The 20,293-nt window shown below is 42.2% G+C and overlaps 1 protein-coding gene across 1 annotated transcript in view; it reads right to left on the reverse strand.

Moving 5' to 3' along the window:
- Positions 1 to 4,129: 4,129 nt before the first annotated feature.
- YWHAG (tyrosine 3-monooxygenase/tryptophan 5-monooxygenase activation protein gamma) overlaps positions 4,130 to 20,293 on the reverse strand; it is a 35,201-nt gene continuing 19,037 nt past the window's right edge. The window contains exon 2 of the mRNA XM_090025253.1: positions 4,130 to 7,625. Within this exon, the coding sequence (XP_089881379.1) occupies positions 6,969 to 7,625 (657 nt within the window). The 3' untranslated portion in view covers positions 4,130 to 6,968. The remainder of the gene's footprint in view (positions 7,626 to 20,293) is intronic.

Below are 20,293 nucleotides of genomic sequence, written 5' to 3' on the forward strand. Positions count from 1 at the left end.
CCATTGAGACGCCAACAGTCTGGACTCAGAATCCAAAGGCCAGACTCTCTCAATGGTCTAAAGAGGGGACAGTAGGTCTTGGTCAGCCTCCACGGTCTTGCCTAGGTGTACACACCGAAGGTCTGGTGCAATGGTTGGAGGACTCCATCAAGCACCTGGCAAGACGTCTTATGGGTACACCATGATCCAAAGGATCGAGGGTTGCCTACTAATAGGTGCAGAGGAGGGTAAAGGTTCTTTAAATAAGACAAGGCAGGAAATTGTGTGTGGCACACCAGGAAACAGACATAGCTTTGTAAAGCAGATCAGGCAGACGCAGCAAAGTCTCCCCCAGTGCTTTTTCAAAATGGCTAGAAGTTAGATCAGGATATTTCCGACCTCTTTCTGGAAAACAGGAGAGGCATCCCAGCTACTTTATGCTGTGACAGGTACGTGGGAGGCAGCATTTGCCTGTAGATAAATTCAGGCTGCCATCACTGGAAGAAGCGGCAGCTGCTACCTGTGATGCAGGGGGGGTGTGGTGGGGAGGGAGCAGAGTAGTAAAGGTAGAAACAGCTATACATTCATGATACTTGGTAGCAGGGGATGAAACAGAGCTTGTAATAGCAACAAGATGGCCTCTGTGAACTGCATAGGAGGAGAGCGCTATTCCCTTCCAGCTTCTCCCCTGTGCAAGTAAAAGAGCCAGCCCAGGGTTTGGGGGCCAGAACATGCAGGAGGCATCAGCTAAGAGTGCCACATCCTAGGAGCCTGTTTTCACCAGCACCCACACATCTTTGCAAGTCTTGGAGGTACATGGCCTGATATACTACAGTGCCTTTCCCCACCCTCCTCCCACAAAGCAGCAGCTGGCAACAGGCCTGACTGCTGTTAAAGAAGCCTTCTAGTTGGTTCCTGGAAAGGGGACTCTACAGCCAGAAAAGCCAGCTTCCACAGCTGCAGTACATTTCCTCCCCACTTTCTATCTGATGGCATCAAGACTGGAATCGAGAAATCCTAACATTAGGGCAGCTTCAAGAATAGCAGCCATCTTTTTAACATGCATCTGCAGAACATTGTTTGAAGAAAGGATAAAATAGCTCAGAATCTCCATCCCTGTCATAAGAGTGACCATCAGTGTTGACTGAAGTTGTAGTAGCACTTAGGTGAACTGAAAAAGCAGTCTTGAGCAGCACAGGCACAGGTCATTGGTACAGCATGAAGGGAACTACAAGACAGTTCAGTAGTGGCTCCTGGCTTTTGGAAGTCAAGAGATGAACACCCCACAGCATAAGAATAACCAACCTAGAGAAATTCAGGACTGTAGCTCCAGGTTGTTCCATTTTGGCATAGATACACTCCTACTGCAGCATATGTTAACCAGTGGTTATTATATTCCCCAAAAGTGCTTGGCATTTAAAGTTTGGGGGGGGGTTTCCCCTTTTTTGGGGGACTAGTGTTTTTGCTACAAGAGAGGAGCACCTGGAAAGGTCCCCAAACTTTCACGCAAACAACTCAGCGGTGTCCATTAGTCTCCCCTGTGTAAGTAGATGCAAGAAGGACCATGAGCACCAAATCTCTGCAGTGACCATTTGGACTCAAAAACATGTTTACTGAAGACTGTCACTGTCCCTGTCCCTCCACTGTTCCATTATCCAAAGGGTCCAGACTGAAATCACCATTCTAGGTGTCCCAAGAATAAAGGCTTCCAGGGCTGACCACAACTGAACTTCTGTTTTGGAAAAAAGCATCAAGCCTTTGAGAGAAGGGGAAAGGAGCATCCTTCTTTGGAGGCAACTTCAGGTGTAATACTTGTAACTTTAAGTACTTGTGTGCAGCCAGCAGTGCTGTTCCAATTGTCATCTTCACACGTGTTGCCAAGCTTTACCAGTCCTACTTTGCAATTCTCCTACTATCAAGTACCCTTCTCTGTACAGTATCACCCCAGAACTACACCAGGCTTGAATCACCCACATCTTCATTTTGTCCCCAGAATCAGTCTGTAGCTTTTTCACTGGGACATCTCCAAAAATCCATCCTTCCCCTTCAGGTTCAGCTACCACTCTTACGCAATACCCTGATCTCACATGACTTCAAAGTAAAAAAATCCCCAAACAAAAAAGAAAAGTCTGTCATGACCTTCTTCCCCCCCACACCCCAAGTCTCAGCTCTTGGAGCTTGAGACCATCTCAACATGTAGTTGGAAAAAAAAAGTTGAAGGGGGACTCTTCATTCCTTCCGCCCCCACTCCTTGCATTTGGCTCAACATTAACAGATTGCTACTGGGAAAGGACTGTGCTTCCAACAGGTAGCCCTGAGAAACCCTGTAAATCACTCCATGCTTGCATTTCTCATCTATGCAGTTTTTGTAACATTTTGGAGTTCAGTTGTCCTTCAATTGCCTACAGCTGTGACAGAGTGGGCACATCTACCCATTTGCTTTAATGTACACTCGCCTATTCTAATGCACGTGTCACGTAAAAAAACCAAAACAAAACCACGTGCCCTACTTAATGTGCAATAAAATAGGCTAATGCACATTGTGTATCACTTAATGTGCATTAACTAAAAACTAAGCCAGGCTAATTCATATTTTCCTAGTACCTCATAATAGAGGGCCTTAATCGAATCTGCTGGAGTGTGGCAATTGCTGTGCTCCAGCAGCCTCCTGCACCTTGTATATCAGCGTCCTTGCACTTAAAAATGGGGTGGCGGCACTCGAACCAAAGCTCATTCAGCAAGCCTCCCAGAGCACGTGTAAAAGTGCCCCGAGGTACAAAATTTATGTGCATTAGCTAAAGCACATTAATGCATGTGTAAATGCACCCACTCAAAGTCAGTTCTTCTGCCTGGCCTACAAGTGACTACCTTCATGCTAAGAAGTGCTAAACAGAACAGCCACCCAGAGAAGAAAGAAAACTTAGTTTAGAAACCCAAATTGAGAAGAGAGTACACTTTCATGGTGAAGACAGAACTTTAAGGTTGGAGTCTCTGCTCTATTCTAATGGAGTTGTGGTGCAATAGTAGTCTACCAAAATTGAGCTAGCACATTTGTAAAATTTAGCATCTTCTAGAGCGTGTATTGACCCAATGAGAGTGCTTTAGGGGTACTCTTCCTTGTAAGGGTTTGAATAATAAAAAAGAAAGTCTTCATTTTACTGAAAATTTATTGAAGCAAGTTAACTGCAACAGCGAAGTGGTAGCTGTCCACAAACGGCAATACATGCTCCTATATCTAGAAAAGGTACAGAAATATTGTGTTTGCTACATTTGTATCCAAGATAATTTAAAATACTGAAGTGTTTTGTTTTGGGGACTCCAGGGTAGTTTGAATAGTCTTTCAGCTGACAAAGTTTTCCACCTCTATTAAAAGTTAGAGATCAGTGACTCTTCCCTTTAAAAATCAGGAGCCATCCAATATTGAAGGATAATAACCAAACTTGCCAGACACCCAATCCTTCTGCAGATTGGGCTGGGAATTAAAATGCATCCCTTGAATTTCCATGAGCATGGAGGAGTGGGAGCACTTTTACTGTCCCAGATATCTTTCATTCTGCTACCGTATTCAATACATACGCAGATTTTTTTTCCTTTAAAAACAGAGACTATTGCTATATGGGCAAATACTTGAAGGCAGGCATAGTTTTGTCAGTTTGCTTTTCCTCCTCTGAGGTGTCAGCCAGCCTTCACACCTAGGCCCTAGTTATGCTTCCCAGACAGTTCATATGAACTGTTCATAATTGCAAAACAATTTGCAACATTGCTCTAGGCAGCATTCTGGATTCGAGTTACTGAAAGTTCTCTCACAAACTTTAAGCAGGGGAGTCCATCACTGCAGAGCCGCTCTCAAGCCATTTGTTTTGTGAAAATAAGGGATCAGGATCCTGAACAATTCCAGATCTCTGGTGAGATGTATTGTAATGAGCCACCCAGTCAGCCTGTCCCCTCCTCACCCTACCCCCACTCAAGAGAGGTAGGCCACAAATGGGAAGCAGTCATTTGTCATCAAATTGAAGTGTTCAAGACTAATCCCCAGTTTTAAAAACTATCTGCTTATGAACTAAACTGGTTTACAAAGCCCTTCCCCCCAACCCCACCCCAAACCAACGAATAAACGCAACACATGTAATACAATTAAGTAGCACTGACATCAGATCTGTAAGTTTATTTGCTCAATGTACAACGGCTACATAATGACTCACATTCATGATATTCCATCACTGAGGAAAACTGCTAAGAATGGTCCGTGTGTGAAATAATCCTTACAGAAACACGGAGTTGGAAAAATAATCACTGATTAGACCTTAAAAATAGTTCACTGCATAACATGACAAAAAGCACAAACAAAGGCTCATTCAAAGAACATAGTCATTGTTCTCCTACACTGTAATAGTTATAATTTCACCATGACGAACACCAGACATTAAGATTAAGCTAACACTGGTGTTTTCTTTTGCTTTTTTCCTTTTTTTTTTTTTTTTTTTTAAACAAAATCATATATAATTGCATGTCACTATAGCAACATCCATAACAGATCAGTTTGTTACGATCACTATTTGGTAGAGCAAACTTTACCCCCAAAAGAAAAAAAATAAATTAAAAAACTTTAAAAAATTTTGAAGACTATTTTGTCATAGGAATACATAACATCTACAGTATAAGTTAATAAATTTCAAGCTACTGTATAGAAATACGACACTAGCATGCACAATATTGTATCAATAGAGTAATGGAGCAGTCATTTCACTGGAGAGACAGTATCATAGGCAAGTGCATTTCTTTAAAAAAAAAAAAAGAAAAAAAAAAGGAAAAAAGAAAGAAACCATTCAAGCTGCTTAAAAATCAAGTCCCCAACCCCACTCCATGTTTAGCCCTCTTGTGCGATCTTTTCTGTTTAAATTGTCTAAAGCAGCCAGAGCAAAAGCTGAAATAAAAAAAATAGGTTTTGTAATTCCAGTAAATCATTTCCAAATTATACAGGTAGGGACAACACTGCTCACTGAACATGAAGGTAAATTAAATAAAGAGAGTTAAGAAGCCTAAATAAAATCTTCCAGTCCAAGGCATTTCCTGTAGGTTTCGGTCAGTTACCTAAGCTGCAAGCCTCTTTATTGATCTTTCCAGTAGGGTTCCTTAATCAGGCTATTTTGGTTTAATTTACAGGAGGTGGCCTTCCACTGAAGCCACTTTTTGTAAGCCAAGAGATGTTGCATATAGTACATTCACCAAGTATGTGCGATAGGACCAAACAAGCACATATTCTCACATGGATATCCATCCATCTTTGCAGGGTCAATTTTGTAAGGAACATCATCTTTAAAAGCAACCCAGTAGGAACTCTCTTTCCTGAAAAGGGCCTGTTAACTTTGCTCAATTAAAAATTAAAAGGAAAAAAGCTAGCTCTAGAAGTCTAGTAATGCCAGACTCGCTACCCAATTGAACAAAACGGATTGTACTGTATATGCAACACCAAAATGCTCTGTTTAGACTGACTAGCAAAAGGGACAACGAAAGCCTGTTTTAAAAGTGTGACACAAATGCAGTTTCCTTCTACCGCGTAAACTTTAGTTAAGAAGCCACAGAGTACAGCGATCTGCAAGTCAGAGAAGGAAACAGTGAACTTCCAACAATCATGTAAAAAATCATTACTCAAATAGGAGTAAATATTACCCGGTAAGCTTTTTTATTATTTTCACCAACCCAAATAAAATAGTCTTTTAAAAATAAAAAAAAATTAAAAAAGGAGGAGGTTTTAAAGCAGAACTAAATTACAGGGTTATGCTGGGCAGAAACATTTACGACTGTAGCTCTTCCTTTGTGGATTTCTCTACCAAATTTAGTTTTTAAGATCCTGAAATTTCACTCATTACACCATGAACTCTCAGGTGAATGAACACCCAGCTTCCGTGAGAGCTGACAAGGGAGTCTGGGTGCCAGAGATCTGCCGATGAGCTTCATGGTACAGTGAGAGAAAGTCAGGTGCAAGTGAAATGGCAGTGTAATCCCTGAGGAGGAGCTGCGGCACCTTAAATCAGACAGTTTTTGAAATACCAAACAGTACATGACATACAGACCTGAATTAACTTTATTTAGTGGCATTTTTACTTTAAAGGCTTTCCCCCCTTTCTAATTGTGTAATTCCTTTACTGTGGACTAATAGTTTAAAACAGCCGCTTGCCAAGCACCTGTCAAGTTGAACAACAACAACAACAAAATTAAAGCAGCTTTGATGTTCCTCAAGCAGGCAGTCTTCTCACTTTGGGAGACAAAGAATAGCTAAACTAGTCCACCAGCTAGGACCAGATAAGGATGGCAAGCCAAAATGAACTAGCAAAAGAAAATTATACAATCAATGGCTTGATGTCACATATGGCTGTAATGTAGAAATACTGTAAACTGTAATTTAGTGTTAATACTGTAAAGCTACCCTAATAAACATCTCAACAAAAGGTTAAATGGCCTAATCCCTGGGGATTAATAAACCCCCAAATTCTAAAAATCTTTCAGTTTGGGTATTATAAGATACGCCATGACAGATTGAGCATGCCACAGGGCACGCTGCTATATGGTAACAAACATACGGCACTTGAACTGAAGAAGACGTGCACATAAATCCTTACTGGAACCACAGAACTTCATTTTTTTTAAAAAAATGAGGGCCATTCCATTCAAGTTATTTCATCTTAAAACCCTTTTATTTCTAGCAATAAAGTTAAATTAAAGACAGCTCCACTTGTATTAATAATCTACAGAACAGTCCATATGCCAGTGTGAGGCTGCCATTCCATACCAGCACAGCCAGCCCGACTTCCACTAGTGGTGTTTTGGCAAAAATGTCAAAAGAGGCAATCAAAGACAGGTCGTGGGGGCCTCCCTGGGAAGGTCATCCCTCCCTTCCCCTCCCCCACCCCTGACCCCCCCCACTTGTGGGAAAAAAATAAAGACTGCAGTAGTAGCATCAGCGTGCGGCTGCCAGTCCATTTGGGGGTCTAATTGTTGCCTTCTCCACCGTCGTCGTCTTGCTGATCACTTGTCCAGAGCGTTAGGTTGTCACGAAGAAGCTGCATGATGAGCGTTGAGTCTTTGTAGGAATCCTCGTTGAGGGTGTCCAGCTCTGCAATGGCATCATCAAATGCTGTCTTGGCCAGGTGGCACGCCTGCTCGGGAGCATTCTGGATCTCGTAGTAGAAAACTGAGTAGTTAAGTGCCAGGCCAAGCCTGATGGGATGAGTTGGCTGCATGTGCTCCTTGCTGATCTCATGGGCTTCACTATAGGCTTTCTCTGAAGACTCTACCACGGTCGCCCTCTTCTCACCTGTGGCCACCTCAGCCAGGTAGCGATAATAGTCCCCTTTCATCTTCAGGTAAAAGACTTTACTCTCATACTGTGTCTCACTGCAGTTCTTGATCAGATAGTTGTCCAGCAGGCTCAGCACATCTTGGCATACAGCTTCCAATTCCTTCTCTATTTTCTCACGGTAGGCCCGTACCATTTCTATCTTCTTTTCGTTACCATCAGCAGATGTCTTCTGCTCGATGCTACTGATTACACGCCAGGAAGAGCGCCGTGCTCCCACTACATTTTTATAGGCCACAGACAACAGGTTCCTTTCTTCATTGGACAGTGGCTCATTCAGCTCTGTCACCTGTATTGGAAGAGGAGAAAGAAAAAGAAGTTGGGCTAAATTAAAACCTCTTGTCATTTTCCATCTCTACCTCACACTGATGTTCCCACCTATCTCTAGCCAAGTGTCCTGAGCAAAGTATGGGCTGACAAGGTTCTGGTTTACTTTTCCATAGCATAGATGCAACAACTTTTAAGGATATCATTCCAAGTTTGGAAGCTGTCAGAACCACCACTAGAAAGCAATTTGTTTGGTGTGACCAACTCTGACCGTACCAGTTGTTCAATTTTACCCAAAGCACTTCCAAAGTTTACGCACTTTGCTAGCACAGTCTCTCAAGTAAAGCCGGGATAAGCCAGGTGCACTTCACTTTACTGTAGGTGATGGACTTCAACAAGCAGCATAGATGAGAGATGAAAGTAAATGGCCAAGCGAAGCAGGGAAGGCCATGTCAGTTCACTTGTAGGAATACAAGCCAGGCAAATAGCTGGAATTCAAGCTAACTGGACATCCACATAATTGGTTTGTAAGCCCCTCCCCACAAAACTACATGGGCGAGAGGGTGTAAGCAAGCATCAAGTCTAGACCTGAAAGTAGATACATGGACTAAATCTACAATAAACAAATCTATTAAATCTTATCTTTGTAATAAATAAATAAAATCACATGGCAGCAGCATGCTATTCTTCTTACGAGATTCTCCACTGCCAACATTTCCATGCATATCTTCACGCCTATCAGTATCATGCTACGTCCACTAACAAAAGGTAGTGCCAATAGGGTGGGATGGTTTAGGGGACTAGCAAAGAAACAGGCAGGTGTCTTGAAGCTGCTGGGTCCAGCCAAGACTGCAGTACAATTTGTAGTGTCATGCTTCAATTTGTGGATACATTCCAGTTCTTGGGTAGTAAGTGCCCAGGCCCACTGCAGCCAAAAATCAGGAGTAGCAATCCACAATAACTGTAAAGCTATGAGAAGCCACCCTTATATTAGGACAACTGCTTTGCTCTGTTCTGTGGATGGGACTAAAGTCTCCAGGATCCCAGCATGCCTTTTGGTAACTAGTACTTCAGACAGCAAAACTCTTTTGATTAGGTGTGGCAGCAAATCCCATCCACACAATAGCTCTTAATAAGTGTCCACATTTAAAACATACTCAGCAATTTACACAGCTCCTCAAAGCAGATTCTAGTAAACAAGGACAAATGACTTATGCTATTAAGTCAAGTTTACATGTGCCCAGGCACATCTCTACTGGACAAAAGATGACATGTTCTACTTTAGCAGATAGGAAACTAGTTTCCCTTAGTGACTCTGTGCCTTTGGCAAGAGCACATACAGCTAAGATCTAGAACTAGGTGGCAATGCACGTGGACAAACACGAGGAAAAATACTGACATTTCCTTAAAGTAGTTCCATATGCCACAGTTCAGATATTAATTGCTTCATGGGTCAGAATACCGACTAGTTTGTTTTGGATGAAGTTGTAGGAGTGGTGGAGCCAGGCTGATTAGTAGATTTTTCTCACACTGAATTTTAAAGTAGTCTGCCATAGAGTTGAGGCACAGTGGCTTCCTCAGTTAGGACTTCTCTTATGTCATGAGAAGGAGACTCCGTGATGTTTAGTCAGAATTATACCATTGCCAATTGATTTGTGGCAAACACCATTAAACCAGCAGAGAGCAGGTCAATGACTGAAGCCATCAGTCATTCATCAGATTATGACTCCTTTTTTAAGCCAGCCAAATGGCCAGAGACTCAAGTTTAGGCACTATGAGCAAACTCTAAGCATGTTTGAGGGACAGAAGAATTTGGCAGGAGCTCTATGAAGTTTAGCAAGAAGAAATATTTCTGAACATAGTCCAAATGATACTTCCCAGTTTGGCAGAAAGATGGTTGCACACAGACTTAATCTTAAGGTTCAAAACATTTGCATAGTTGTCCTCAATATGCCATATAGCTTATGACCTACAGAGCCTGCATACCACCCACTGGACTTGGCTGGCAGACCATTCAGGATGTCTGTTTAGTAATTCAGAATGAGTCATGAGGAAAGGTTGGATTTGCTGGTTGGGAGAGGCCAATGTTGAACTGCCTCCAAATTACTTACTTAGCTCTACCACCAAGTGCAAGGGGTTTGAGCATCTTGTCTCACAGCAAATCCCAGATTTGCAGACAGACAAGCCAAAGTACCTATGGAGTATCCATGTTGACCCTTTACCTCAGAACAATTGCCATTTAAGCCTCCTGCGTAAGCAACTGCCCCAGCCCTGTTCTGATGCAAGCCTCAAGATTAATCAACCCCAGATTAAGCTGGCTGGCTGTTCTAGCCATAGGGCCCGCACCTACAGTTTCTCCTTTTCTTCCCTAGAAAGAGGAATAAGGCCAAGAGAACATCTTGTGGAGCTGCAGCAAAATACTCTCCCCACAGCAGTTGGTAGACAGCCCACATACTTAAGTTTATGTAGGATCATCTCCACTGCTATTTCGGCAGTCATCTACATTTATGCCCCAGATGCAACGTGTAATCTAATCTATCCCCAAAAATGCACGGTGTTTTCTCCCCCATGGTAAAAAAAAGTAGCTCTGAACCCAGAGGGAGCTTAAAAGTCAAGTAGCCTATGACTTTTGGGGTCCATAACCCATGAAGGTGTAGTGTTGCACTATGACTTCCAGTCTGCTTAACTAACTCCAAGCCCATCAAGTGCCACAGCATATCAACAAAAGCCCCCAGAAGGGCATTTGACTTCTACCCCAAAGTGCCTCAAACTGCATGAGCTTCCCATGGCCTGATTACTCTGGACTCCAAGAGAGCCAAAGAATCAGAGGTGTGCCAATGAGTACGAACAATCAGGAACCATGCCGCACTCAGTATCATTTCCTGTCTCAAGGCTCCCAGCACACTGCCTAAATTCCTGAAATTTAACACAGAATAACTGCTGCCCCCTCCATCCCACCCCACTTCAGAACTAAACCCTTTAAAAGTTTTTCAAAAAGCCGCACACACAAAAACAATCCTGTCCATTCCCCACCCCCATCCCCAAGAACGTTACAGCCAGGTCATGCCATTCTAACCACTTGCTACCATGAGATTCAACTTTTCCTTCTTGCTTACATCACATGTTAAAGAAGTTTCTCCATACACAAGGTTTTCTAGGGCTTCCCCCGCCCCTCCAAATCCTTGAATTAAACCTAAATGTTCCAGACTACTAACCAAACAAGAATGGTGTCTCCAATGTAGTTAGGGTGAGTCTGCAGCTCCCGGCTTTTGGGCACTATTTCTCTTACCATGTGCCACTTCCTAGTTTCTATTTTAAAACTGAAATGTTTGGGTTTTGTACCTTTGAAGTTGCAGAGATAGAAAATGTTAAGACTGATATTTACATTACTTTCAGAGCCACATTACTGAAGACAGAATTGCTAGAATGTGAAGGTGTCTCCTCTAAAAGATTTTATATAGTAAAAATAAGTTAATAAAAAAAGCACATCTAGTTTCCATAAAATCAAGTCAGCAGGTATTCCATGTTACAATAGGTTGAAGTGAACAGTGAAGTTACATTAGTTGTGCTGTAGATCCTGTAGTCTCAAAAGATCTCTATGTTCAAGTCAGAAGAAGCATTTGACATTTTTTACCTCGCCGGGCAGAACACAGCAAGTTTGCCTGACGAACTAGAAAGCCATCAATATAACCAGTGAGCATGTACTCACCAAAATGGACATTGCCTGAATTTTCCCCACTTGTCAGCTTTTAATACTTAAGAAAAGCAGCTTTACTATTGACAATTGTCTGAGAAAAAGCTAACCTAGCAGTTCTTAGCATATTACTGTCAAAAGCCATCTTCCTGAGTATTATTGTAACAGCAGTGGAAGAGCCACAATACTTGGTCAGACCATTTTAAAAATCAGGATGCTAGTGGTTTAAGAATACCTTTCATAATTGAAACACTAAATTTTAGTGAGATGCTCACCCCCCCACCCCTCCGATGAGCTCAGACAAATGCCAGTTGTAACCAGACTGCTCAAGAATTCAGCCAGGTGAACACTGATTACTGGAAAGCTTTTGAAGCTGCTTTTACTACTTCTTTTTTTTTTTTTTTAATATAAATACATTCCCCATTATGATTTCTAAATTGAAATACTTCCTTTTAAAATAAAATCCCCTGAAGCGATACACAAGATAGTCAGCATTGCAGTGTTTAGTAGGATTAGTTTCTCATTTAAAATCTTTACAGCAGCAATCAGAGATTTAAAGTTTAAAGGATTATGGAAGGAAGTTTTGTTTCATCATCAAGATCCCTATGACGTGATGGGGGTGGAGGGCAGGGGAAAATGCAGTTTCATTCTGTATTACAGGGATAGTGTAAAGCAACAGACAAGGCAAGACTCCTCAGCAGTTTACTGGCTATGCTCCTCTTTCTGGAGATCATCTTTCCACTGGCCATTGATAACTCCAAAGTTGATGCAACCAAGCCATTTGCAAGAATCAATACTTCAATGAGTTGGCAAAAAGTGAAGATTGAAGAGATGATACAAACAAGCAAGGCAGACAAATGCAAGAACGGGAAGAAAGAAGAAATAGTTCCAAATGTCATATGCATGTTCGGCCTACAGGGTAGTTCCAAAGTACCAGCGTTAACATAAAATTGTTGAATTGTTTCTCCCATTTTAAAGAGGCAAAGTCTCCATAAATTCAGATTTCCATTACTTCATTCCCAAATATGAGTCAGCAACTAAAAGAAGAGATGTTACTCATCTTACTCCGAAAAGGGAGGCTTGACAATTATGGGCAGGTGCATTTCGTTTACATAATTAAATACCTGGAATTTGTAAGAGCTTAACAAAACGGAAAGCTTAGAAATATTTCATGTCAGTTATTCCATCTTTATTGTAAGTAGGGCTCTAAGCATTTAGCAAGCTTTTTACTTAGGAGCAGCAGTTCTTGCTTTTGTGCAATCAGATTTCCCTTCACCCACAGCAGGGGTGGGCCAAGGCCATTCTCTCCAGCCTGTGGGGCCCCTAAGAAAATGTAGAAAATTAACATTTTGCTGCCCTTGGTTCAGGTCAAAAATGACAGGGGTGGGGAGCACTGGGTGTGAGCAGGTGGGGAGCCAGTGGGAGCACAGGGCCCACACCAGTGTCCCAGGGCCAGTGCCAGCAGGGCCCAGAGCAGGGTGACAGGAGCACAGGGTCCCAGCTGGCAGGGGCTCTATGGAGCCGTGCAAGCTCCCCCCAACCCTGCTGGTGCAGTCCAGCCCAGCTCCACAGACCCCTGCCAGCCTGTGCACCACCGATGCTGGCCCTGGGACATTGGTCCCAAGATGGTGACCAGGGCAGGGCACCTGTCAAGGGGCGGGGCTACCCATGCAGCCTTCAACAGCCTGCCAAAAACTGGGTAAGCGGCCCTCTGCCCAAAATAAATTGCCGGCCCCGACCTATAGGATGCAAGCGTAACAAACAAAAAACAGGTTTAATATTTAAACTATTAAGTAGCTCAAATTTATCAGAAATCCAGCTGTGATTTAAAGCATTTAAGGACAGTTAAATTCAGTCCTGTTCAGAAACAAGAAAACCAAAATCTTTCTGGAGCCTGAGACAGACTGATACCCTGACATAACAAGGAGGTTCCTATTCACTTGTTTCCCTTTAAGCAGTAAGAAGATGCCAGGGCAAGTCCAGTTTCAGTCAGGAACCAAGGCAACACCATACATTATATTTAAATCTGAGGCTGAACCTGAAGTTGAAAAGCCCGTGTTACACTTGTAATTCAATACCCCATCTAAGAAAATAGTGAAAGTTAGATACTATAAGATTTGCAGAGATCATTCTCTAAGGCTTCTCCTATAACTTGTGCTAGTTTCAAGCATTAGTTCGAGCCGCCTCAACTCTCCCCCGTATTGAGCTAAAATAATGAAAGCCAATAACTGGAAGGCCGTGACTAACACCTAGGGAAATTTAGAGAAGTGGAACATTTATGTACTATACTAGAGACAGGAAAGCAATAATGTCAATCCCTTAAACAGAGAGAAGCCATTTTCTAATAAAATGTCTTGAGCTGAAAGTCTGATCTATCCTTATTACAGTACCATGAATCCAGAGCTGGCCCATTTTACAGAAGGCATTAAAAAATTAGTTTTGGCACTGCTTAGTCAAAAGTGCAATCGAACTGTAAGGGTATTCAATCATGAAAACAAACAAACAAAACAAACTCAGCTCTCTTCTGAGGATAAGTTCAAATACAAGAACTTACTCCTCCCAAAGGACTCTAGAAAACAGGTCTGCAAGGGACCTCAAGAGGTCACTGATCTGAACCCCTATTCAAAAGTAGAATCGCCCTTTTAAGAGCCAGCCAAGTGTCCGTCTAACCTACACCTGAAAACTTCCTAATGCAGGAATTCCAAAGCCTCTGTTAAGCAGTCTACTCCGATGCTTAACCACCTTCCTCCAAGAGGATTTCTAAATCAGTGCTATGACCCTAACCAAGAATCTATTAAAGAATTTTGTTAATATTTTAGCTTCACCAAGAGCCTTAGGTATAAGTTTCTACTGTTAGCTCCCTTGTTTCCTCTTTTCCTTTATCCATCATCACCAACACACAGCTTTTTGGAAGTGATCCCCAATATCCGTGTACAGAGGCATACAGGTGCTCTTCCACGAAGGGTAAGATCTCAGGTGATAACTGTGTTAAATGTGATACATTTCATTAGTCCAACTGCGTAGCTGGAAAAAAGTTCTTCGCTAGTTTTTGGGCACAATCGCCCTTCTTCAGGCGCAGGGAGTCTCTGCTGTTCTGAGATTCCAAGGAATGAGAGAAGCTAAGAGAGAGAGTCTCAGAACAGCAGAGACTCCCTGCGCCTGAAGAAGGGCAATTGTGCCCAAAAACTAGCGAAGAACTTTTTTCCAGCTACGCAGTTGGACTAATGAAATATAATCACACCTTCTCAAAAAATCTTGCCTGCCTATGTCCTTACACCAACGAGGGTACAACCAAAAACTCAGCAACTCATTCACACTTAATGATATTTGTAATTTGTACCTTAGGTATTTAACACCCAAGATGAATAAAGAGCAAATGTCAAACCCCATATAGCAAGTCGAAGTGCAGATCTAAAAGGGATGTATGACCAGGCTGTCCAGGGAAGTATGAGCTCAGTCATTCCTTTCAGTTTTTTGCCTCCCTATTTGTCAGATCTTCTTGACCAGCAGAGCCCCCACTGCTGAGAGGTAGGTTTATCTCAAAGTCCCATTTCTGCCTCACACCCACATGAATCAATACGATAAAGGGGTGGGGAGAAATACACCCTCCTCTGAAAGCTGGAAGGTCAGCCTTTCACATGGTATAAAAAGGTCATCTGTAACAGCAAAAACCTGGTAGGGACCTATTTGTTGCTTTATTTAAGCTGGATGGTAAAAGAAACATTCCAGTTCTTTCATAAATTGTCTAAGCTAGAAAGACTAGCTTCTGTGGGCTTGTCTACCCGGAACAGCAACAAGAGTGTCTGCATCACTTGCAATGAACTGCCTGTGATTTTAGTGCAAGTGTGTAGGTGTTACTTTCACTTCAAGCCTGCTTTGCCCATATTTATTCATAGGACTGCTTCAATTTATCTGGCTCTTAAAAACAAAAATCAGAATATTTAGACCTGGACAAAGAAAAGGGGCAAGCTGCACTTAAGTTTCTACATTAGCAGCAAGTCTGGAAGATTATCCAGAAGCCCCCACGCCAAAGGTTCTCTAGCAGAACTGAAATAAAAAGCCAAAAAGTTGAGCTGGATTGCTGGAAAGGGCTGGTTTGGATAAGTGCCATCTTTACAGGGTGAATCAAGATTTCTCAATACCTCCAGGCGATGTTTTTGCAAGCAGTACTCTGGTAGCACGGGAAAGACTATTCCTGTTCCTAACAGACAATATCAGGATTCAGATTCCCTCTTTAGCTGCCTCTGAATCAAATTTAAAAATCACCTTCAATTTTCTACTATAGTAACAAATTATAGAAGAAGATGGCATCCATGATCAGGTCATATTTAAATTTTGGAAAGATGAGCTTTGCTGGACAAGTCTGCACCAGTCAGTAGGCCTACAGAATGAAGTGTCAACAATTAAGACACAAATCATGTTTTTGACAGGTTCTTACTTTAATCTTTTGCCTTCTGTTGGGCAGAAGATCCAAACAAAGAACACAAGAAGAGGGCATTAAATGGATGTTAATCATCATCACAGACTACTGAAACAAGCAGTAAAAGGAGCATCCGCAGGGAACTGCAGAGCTCTTTATTAGTAAGTTACTAGCTGTAATTAAAGCTTTTTTGTTCCTTTGTTTTTGGAGGTGGGGTGAGGGTGCAGGGAAGTTTCTCCTGCTTTCTACATTACAGGTGTCATGTTCCGACTCAGCTCCCTAGTTCTGGAGGATGGGCAGGTTTGAGGGATCTGAAGTGTCATATAACAGCTGTGAGCTTACACACAGGGCAAAGTTTCCACTGAGAGACAGTGATGCTGTTAGACCTCTACCTACACCCAAGGTCAATGTTTAGGCCCTACAGAAGATTAAAACTTTTTGAAGCTACTCAGGTGGGCTCTCTCATGCACTATTCCTTCTCTAAGGACAGTGGGTACACAATAACCATGATGACTGACACAATAAGGCAGGGTAGATTTGCACATTATAAACCAGTGGTTCTCAATCCTTTTCAACTCAAAACACCCTCTCTCACTGGACTGGAGTCACCCCTCCATAACTTGAAATTTGGGACCACTCAATTTCACAAGAACAAGTCTATGTATTTCAGTGCTTACTTCCTTGCAGAGAGGCTGGGTAGTGCAGGGGGGGGGAGGGGAAATCAGCCAGGCAAGAACATGCCAGTCTGCATTTATCTGTTCACATCATACGATATTTTTGAAGGATCTGAAGGCACCATGGGTGAAAAATCACCCTTACAGACCAATTGAAAACAGATGTTGCACAGTGTAAATAGTAGATTTACTTCATCAAAATAGACCATTACACAGAAAATAGTTTTTGACAAGGACAATTTATACAAATTTGTCTTTTCAGATTTTAATCTGGAACTGTGTGAACTAACTAACTCGTTCTGTAAATCTGAGGTAACCATTTTACATCCGCACTCTGATTAAAACATTCCTCTCCTTATTATGGAAATAGGAACCAATTAATTCCTCATTATGGAATAAGACATCTTAAAGTGACTAAGACTAGTCATATTTTCCACCAAATGAAAAACTCATCCAAACCATTAAAAGTTTTTTTCCTCCAATTATAGATATTGTCCACTTCCCCCTCAAAAAGCCTTGAGGTGGTATTTCAAGATCAAAAGTGAGCACAATGCAATACAGTATTCCATGAAACCGTTTAAAGTAGCTCCTGAAGTACTGAGATCTGCTTTTCTGAATGTCCAGTGAACTTTACCCAAATAGGATTTGCCAGACAAGGTTAAGCCTTTAATATATGACCATGGGATTTAAATGCTGAAAAGCCCTGGCCATGAGATTTGGCCCATCCTCAGTGATCATTCCCTCTGCTGGAATGGCTATGGACTGCAATGATAATCAAGTCTTTTCTTTGTAGTCAGGGCTATATACGTGAAGGTCAACGTGTACTAGCCAGCTTTGATTTGCGTAATACCACACTGTTGGCTGACCTACCTTGACTAGGTTCCCCCTGAAGTTCCCTGCAGTCTTGTAGCTTTGAATAAACTAAGTAGTATCATGTGAACATTTTACTATCTGATCCTAGCCAAGAATCTTGGGACAAGATGCTACCACCTTGAAAGTTTCCTGTTCTTCTCTGTTTTAGATCTTGCATTTGCTGTTACACTCTTCCACCCAGGGCTTTGCTGACTAGCCAGAGCTTTTTTTTGAACAGAAGCCCAAACTGACAGTTAAGATTCTCGTCTGTGTTTCTGCAGCCATATTTTAGGTTTTTAGACTAGAGGCATAGTTTACAAAAGGTATTTTTTCCTTTACAATCTGTTCCACCCAGGATTTTATTCAGCTAGTTTACCCATCTCTGATGGTCTTAATTTGCCTTTTTTTAAATATAGAAGCTTACTTACCATCAGCAACTAATATTAAAAACAGATTATTTATCCACCACCTGAGATATTTTACTTAAGTTCTTTGGATGATACAAAGAACTAGTTTTCCCTACAGAAAGGTGGGAGGGGGGGAAATTATGTCCTTATCCTCATTAATGGCTGTGTTTATTCCCAGGTGTTTCAGTAGAACTGGAAAACACTCATGGCTTTCTCCATATCCATTTAATTGGAATAGCTAGTTGCCAAAAAATAATGTTAGTCATCCTGATCACCTGCTATAATTATACTGTCTACAGAGCCCACTAGGATCAGCTGACTTTAAGACAGACATTTTTCAAGAACCTGAGGAAAGTTGTTAAACCAGTTTCTTGCCTGCCTGCTGGGGGGAGACAGGTGTACTTAACTCAGAAACAGTAAAATTAAGCAGCCTTAACATTTTCCTTTGTATCAGACAAAAACCAAGAAGCTGAAGTGTGGCAAAGTCCCTTTTCTAAATTATTATTTTCTAGTGGCCTTTTTGCCAGTAATCTTTCCTTGTATCATATTCACTTATTGTCACCATTAGTTTGTGGTTTGACTAGTGGTTCCTAAATACCACAAAATTGAGTTTTAAGAATTAAAAAAAGTAGAGAATAGCTTGTCCCTGGACACTTATGATCTGATGCTTGTACAGTGGTTAGAACTACTTCTCTGAATCCTGTCCTATGCTTTGAAAGACCAAGTTATTTAAATAGATTAGGCCAGGTCAGATCTCCCAACATTATTCACTCAATAGCCTTTCCCTAAAAGGCATGTTACTCTGTTTCTCCTAACACTGAGCTCTAGGACTCATTACAGCCTCTTGCCCTGTATTCTACACTCCTATACCCATCTGTAGTAGGGATGTGCGAAACAGGCAGTATTAGATTCGGATTCAGCTTGAATCAGAGACAGTGATTCAATTTGTTGATTTAGATCACTGCCCCGATTAGATCTGGCCGAATCTAAAGATTTGATGCCGATTGGGAGATTCAGCCATAGACACGGCTTTAAATGTTTTTTCTACCTACCTCAAGGTACCAGATGCGACTCGTGAATGCTGAGATGGTGACACGGATGGAGCATCCCATAGGAGTGCGGGGTGGGGGGGTGCTTGCTTGGGAGTGAACCCGGAAGTGGACTGGAAATACTTCCGGGTGTACCACTGAGTGCGTTGCCCCCCACCCCCTCAGCTCAGTGACTGGCCGCAAGGGGCCTCTGGGTACCTCCCCAGAGCCAGGAGGCACCAGTCACCGAGCTGGGGGAGGGGGGCAGGGGGACAGCGCGCTCCCCAGCGGCCCCAGAAGTGGACTGGAAGTGCTTCTGGTCCACTTCCAAGTCTGCTGTCAAGCACACTGGGGACCCCCGCCTCCACACGCTCCTGTGGGATGCTCCACCTGCCCCAGCATCTCAGCATTCATGAGCCACCCGATACTGAGGTACGTAGAAAAAACATTTAAAGCTGTGTCTATGTCTGAATCATCAAAATTGATTCAGAGGGAGAGAAATCATCAAATTGATTCAATTTGGAGAGATTAAAGGGTGTCCTAATTTGATTCGGAGATTCAGCCACCAAATCGGGCCAATTCTTCACCAATTTGAATCAGCAACTGAAGCTTCACACAGCCCTAATCTGTAGTCTGACTTTCAAGTTTTGTCCCCACCTGTACAACAGATAGCACGTTATGGTCACGAGTTAGTTGTCTTCAACCACATTGTTTCACCATGTTCCAGTAAAGCTCATTTTATTATATGGGACGTAGTTCCTGTTTTCGCTCTGTCCTTTATTTAGGCAGATACAAAGTAATGTGGATGGAATAACTGAAGCCATGTTTCCAAATGGAACAAGTAGCTTTGCAGCATTCTGTAAACTTCACTTCCATCTCCAAGCAAGAGAATAAATTGGAGAACACAGATAAGTTGCTTATTAAGACCAATGGTTTTGAAAGCCTCAGTGGACACCTTATACATTATTTTCCATGGTCAAGGCGGCAATGCAATACATTCACCATGATGCTCTGGGATTACCCTACTCCCTTAACCCAGCAATTTCTAATAACCCTCGGTCTAGCAGCAAGTTTCTATAGCACTTTAACTTCTTTTTGCATGTGGCCTCAAAATGACTCTAGAAGTTGCATGCTACAGTTTTCAAAATGGAAAAATTCAGAGGGCATATCTACAAAGGCGTCCACCAGGAACAGAGAAGTAAACACTACACATGGATCGGGACAGTGTACTTAGAAGAATGCAGTTACCCCATGTATGGTACCAAGTACAACATCCAAAATTTTTTTTGACACAGGTCCAATCACTGCACTCAGGGGTGGCTATACTGGATCCTTTTGTGACATAGTACACATAGAACAGAAATGTTGAGCTTCCCTGTGGCATCAACTAGTAGTCACTGCAGTCTTCCAGAAGTGCAGATGTGGTCAAACAACCTTAAAAGAAGGCCACTATACACCAGGTTTTGACTAGCCCCTTTAAACCCTGACCTCGGTTCTAAGATTTTTGTTCACATAGCTTTTTGCTCATTCCCTAGCATACCTAGTTTAAATCCCCAGACTTTACAGAGATCTACCTCTAAGCTTTAGGCTGTTTCAGGTACTTCACATGTCCAAT

This window comes from Crocodylus siamensis, chromosome 13, assembly GCF_052110815.1.
Source record: "Crocodylus siamensis isolate JL-2025a chromosome 13, ASM5211081v1, whole genome shotgun sequence".
Lineage (NCBI taxonomy): Eukaryota > Metazoa > Chordata > Crocodylia > Crocodylidae > Crocodylus > Crocodylus siamensis.